At 37.3% G+C, this 5,088-nt stretch overlaps 1 protein-coding gene across 2 annotated transcripts in view; it reads right to left on the bottom strand.

The window, feature by feature from the left end:
• lrba (LPS responsive beige-like anchor protein) overlaps positions 1-5,088 on the bottom strand; it is a 176,747-nt gene that overhangs the window by 138,127 nt on the left and 33,532 nt on the right. For both annotated transcript variants that reach the window (XM_024259407.1, XM_024259408.2), the window contains exons 17-21: positions 4,661-4,753; positions 3,761-3,869; positions 3,398-3,479; positions 986-1,109; positions 677-869 (exon numbers count right to left, since the gene is read on the bottom strand). In XM_024259407.1, coding sequence (XP_024115175.1) covers positions 677-869; positions 986-1,109; positions 3,398-3,479; positions 3,761-3,869; positions 4,661-4,753 — 601 coding nt within the window. The remainder of the gene's footprint in view (positions 1-676; positions 870-985; positions 1,110-3,397; positions 3,480-3,760; positions 3,870-4,660; positions 4,754-5,088) is intronic.

Raw genomic sequence — 5,088 nt, 5'->3', positions numbered from 1 at the left:
TATTTTTTAATAAACCATCCACTTTTTCTTCACAGAATACAGTGGAGTCACAAATAGACATAAAATGATAATATTGATTAGATTTTCACTTTGTGAAATGGTTGATATCTGGTGTTTTTTGGAGAAACAAAAAAAGTAGTGAACATGGAGTCCGGATTTCTTTTAACATCCAATGAACTATATAGTTTTGTTAGTAGTTAGGGATTAGGGTGGGAATATGGACATAGGCATGTATTCGGACAACACAGCAAATTAGCAAACGCACTATTTAGTGCACAATTTAGTGAAGGAAATCGGACAGTCTTAGAGTTATGTTTAAGGTGATTGCTTTAGCATTTTAAGGATTTTAGCTATTTATTGAACATTTTTGCTTAAGCAAACTTCAAATATTTTACAATGTCCACAAATGCGTCAGCATTTTCTGCTATCAGCTTCAGCATCTTTAGCGGTCACATTCAGCTTACGGAAATCATGCTTGCATTATGGTAGCTAATGCTATATATCTATTTACAATACTAGTTTCTGATGTAAGTAAAATACTATAATGTAGTAATATTTCATTTGGGGAAAAAAATAACTGACTTCATATTTCACAAACAAGAAAAAGTTTTCATAAAATCTGTGTTTGATGTGTCTTTTGCCCTGAGCGGTCCGTGAATATAACGAGCGCCCTGACCTTGGAGTGGGTGATGGACAGTGTGTCCACCCAGACGCGCCAGCCGCCCCACTCGTACTTGATGGCGTGGTAGAGCAGAATGCGGAAGATGGCGTACACCATCTCGGTGATTTTCTGCTCTTCGCTGTTTCGTGGATTGATGAAGCACAGAGAGAGCATCCAGTCCTGCCATACGGAGCACTGCAGCAGGCTCCTGCGGCAAAACAAAAGAGCACGCCGATTGAGAGGAGGAGATGCCGAGGGGCTCCAAAAGTAATCACTGCAGGGACCGAAGCACTTCTCTCTCCTGTGGAGAGCGGGGATTTTTACCTGCGGTTTTCTCGGCTGTTATTGAACAGTTTGATCATATCTGACAGGAAGACCCTGCGCACCTCCATGCTCTCGGGGGATTGGGGGGAGCTCTTCAGGAGTGCAGCTATCACCTTCAGGATCTCTGAAACAGAAAACAGAACAGCTTTTCCATTTACAAACAGAGATTAAAATGACAAAAAAAAGGGAGGGGGAAACAAAATCTCTTTTGAATGCTGTGAAATGACACACATGGTACCATCCTGTTTGTGGAATTTATAAATAAAGTTTGCATCAAAACATGTGCAAATTATTGTGTCAAAATCCACCTAAAAATCTAAGCATTTGGTATGAAAAACAAGAGAGGAGAATAAAAGTAAAGCTTCGTGGGATGGATGTTATCTTTCTGTAATAGTTTAGGCATTATTCAAACAAGCAAGGCCGAGCGGCAGACACTTCTGGACGGCTGGGGCTTTGGTGAAACCGAGGAGAATGACTGTTTAGATGAATTATCTAGACAGCGTCAGGATGCATTTGCGCTGAGTAAAAAGATGATGGGGGCTAGGGTTTCATTTGTCTCTTCAGACCTTGGCGCTAACCGATGCCCCGCTTGCCCCAGCAGACATTTGTGTTGTTTCTACGCCTTAGTCGCTCAAATTATGAGTCGCTGAACCTTTACCGCCAGAAAATTACCCCAGTATGTACTGGGAACGAGGATGAAGGGATGCCTCGTTCCCTTCTTTTTTTTTCTTTCCATTTGCTCTCGGTTCTTTTCCCCCAGAGTTAATTTGAGGGAAACGCTACTTCCTCGGTTTGTTTGATTGGCTCTGACGTTACTAAAGACTGCAATCAGGGGGCCATTTTGGGGGTTTGTCGCAGATTAAATCAAGAGAATACATGGCAAAGGAGAAACAGACCACCGCTCTGTGATCCATAGCATGAGCCCCCAATGTACGACCCCCCACTCCTCAACCCTCTACAAGGTTTCTGTGATATTTATACTGCCTGTCGAGGATGGTTGGCTAGGAGAGTTTTTAACACAATAAAGGCCTAAGATAATCAGTGCGCGACTACGGCAAGACCTTGTCAGATTAGGGCTGGTTGGAAGTAAACCTTGGTTGTGATTATAACAAGCGCTTGAGTTTCAAACTGATTAAAGCCATTTTGCACATGTGAGAAGGGGGGCACGTGCAGACGTTTGTGCGTGTTTTTTTTTCTTTAGCTGATGTGAGCACCAAAGATGTAAAATATTTTGTCAGAGGACATCAAATTTGACACAGTTATGAAGATCAAATCCATCAAATGTTTCATTTTTAGATATGAAAAAATACTTAATTTGAATCAAGCAGAAGCAAAAGTATGGAGAGAAAATAGACTCATCCCGATTCGTGTGTTTGTAATTCTTGACTTGTGTTTAATTTTGACTTTGTGAGTGTGCAATTCTTGACTTGTAACTCAAAGAATATATTTGATGCAGGAGTACAAAAATTATGAAATAAAAAAAATACAAAATACGATTTACACACACACAAATTAAAATGACAAAAACTTGAATCCAACTATGAGCACAAATCTTGAAAAATTACACACAAATTGCTTGTTGCACACACACAAAATCACTTTCACACACACATCTGATGAGAGACTCTTCACGTCTCCAAGATGTGTGTGTAAATGATGCGTTTACATGCTGCTAGAATGCTGGGCCGTCAGAGTTTTTAACTTAGATTGTGAATGATATCTGGTAAAAACTTAACATTTTACCACTTTCTAAACAAATATGCCTGATAATTATTTCAAAAAAGTCTAAAATATGTTATTAAAACACTGAACACGAAATATTGTCAAATTCTTGCATAACTTTTAAAGATTTGTGCGTATAGTAAATTTCAAGCTGTTGTCATTTTAATTTGTGCATGTATAAATTGCAATTAGTATTTTTTTCCCTTTAATAATTTTTGTACTTATGCACAAAATATATTGTATGAGTTACACTTCAAGAATTACCCACACACATGTTGGGATGAGTCTATTTTCTCTCCATATAAAGAGCTTACAACATCAAAAAAGTTTTAGCAACTCTGTTAAAAATAAGCAAAAATTACTAAATGATTTTAGCAAATTTGCTGATTTTATATATATATATATATATATATATATATAAGGAATTCATCATGCTGAAAAATAATCCAGAGCATCAATAAAACAACCTGCTTCTTCCAACACCCTAATTCTAGGTTTACATGTGAGGCTTAGTAATATGAAGACACACAGAGGCTTGCAAAATTGATGTGGTTCATTTTCCGGACGGTGTGAACGCGGCTCTTTAGGTCCGCAGGGATTAGCCGCCTGCGGCACAGAGCCTCAGGTATGCAGGAGGTACGCTGCCGCTGGTGATTTAGGAGAGAGGAGCGGCACTCAGGCGGCACTTACGTGGGTTGAGAATCTTCACAGTGGAGTCTGGGTCTGGGTGCTGTTTATGGATCACTTGAGTGCAGATCTGCTCTGTGAGAATCTGCCAAAAGACAAAGACAGTCATTCATCTGTACAGCACCAACACCAGAAAAAAATAAAAAGAAAGCTTTCGCCTAGCTATGACAACTTTCAGTTTTCACAAGATGATTAGCTACTTATTTCCTGCCCTAAAGGTGCATTAATATATGATGGCAGATACAGACATGTTCAGCATATTCATTTAAACAAACTGAAGGCTGCATATAACAGCGTATTGTTTTCCATAAGGAGCCCCTTAGTGCTACTTTTTATTGTTGTGGAGAGCTGTATAAGGAGATGGACCTCAAAGAGCACGTTGTAGGTTGTCATGGTGAAGTGGTTGGAGTGGAGCACCAGGCGCTCAGTCATCAGCGAGAACAGCCCGTTACTCATCATGACCTCGGTTTTTCTCCTGATCGGGATGTAAAAAAAAAAGGTCAATGTAAACAGGAGAGTTTTCATTAAAAAGTTCTGTTTAGGAAAAAAAAACAAAGCTAAGATTTTTTTTTTCAATTAATTAGAAACATATGTCATCACAGATGGACTAAAATATGCTTCAGTATGAATCAGTTTAGGTCCTGTTGACATTTAATGAAAAACCCTATCGACTTCAGATAAAATATTGGCTACAAAACAAATGATTTATTTTCATATCTAATTATTTAAGACCGAATTAAACCGGAAACACGTTTTTTTTCATAAGGTTGCATGTTATTCAAGCGTTTCCAAGGCATGTCTGACAATGAAACCAGATCTACATGAACACTGGCGAGTACAATTTATGATACAAAATCAACTAAATATATTAGGTTGTGATTCAAATATAGTGTTTTTGCTTTGTTTTAGATATTTATTTTTGAAAAAAAAATGAAAATTACTAATATACATTTATGCCCTAATATAACTCAAATGTGTTTTTTATCTTTATTTTATATAAAAATGTAAAACAAAAAGCTTCCATCAATAAAGTAAAAGTAAGTAAAAACAGTAACAGTTTTATTGCAGTAGAACTAAAAAAATGTGAAATAAGGTAAACAAGTGACACTTTTGGTCAAAAAGGTGGGAAATGAACCATTGATAAATGACATCTAGAACAATAGAGTATCCTGTGTAGACCAAAACTTATACAGACATGAATCGTTGATTTAAACACTTCAGCATTTATATTCAGATTTTCAATTGTCTATAAACAAAACTACTTACTTTGGTGACAAGCTTTTCAGGAAATAGCCCATGACCTTCAGTGCCTGGACTCTGATTCCTTCACTTTTTGAGCCCAAAAGCTTATAAACCACTCTGAAGGGAGAAGAGGATAGAAAATATGTAAATATAAATGAAATCTTTATATTTTGACAGTAAATTATTGTTGCATTTTTTTTATGCAAAACCCACTTGTGTATTGACGGATATGTGTGTGTGTCACAAAGGTCTGAAATGAATACATTTACAACATGTAAAAACACAAAACAAAACAAAAAGTGCACACAGAGGACAACAACAACACATTTTCCTTCAAATTAAAAGTTTGGTAAAAGCTCTTTCAAAAAGAACTGCTGAAGGTTTGACTTGGTTAACAAGGTTACACAGCTCTGGAGAGCTTCAAGCTAAAGGGTTTGGTTAGGACATAAACT

Source organism: Oryzias melastigma, linkage group LG1 (assembly GCF_002922805.2).
Source record: "Oryzias melastigma strain HK-1 linkage group LG1, ASM292280v2, whole genome shotgun sequence".
In the NCBI taxonomy this organism is placed as follows: Eukaryota; Metazoa; Chordata; class Actinopteri; order Beloniformes; family Adrianichthyidae; genus Oryzias; species Oryzias melastigma.
This window is presented reverse-complemented; position numbering and strand designations above follow the sequence as displayed.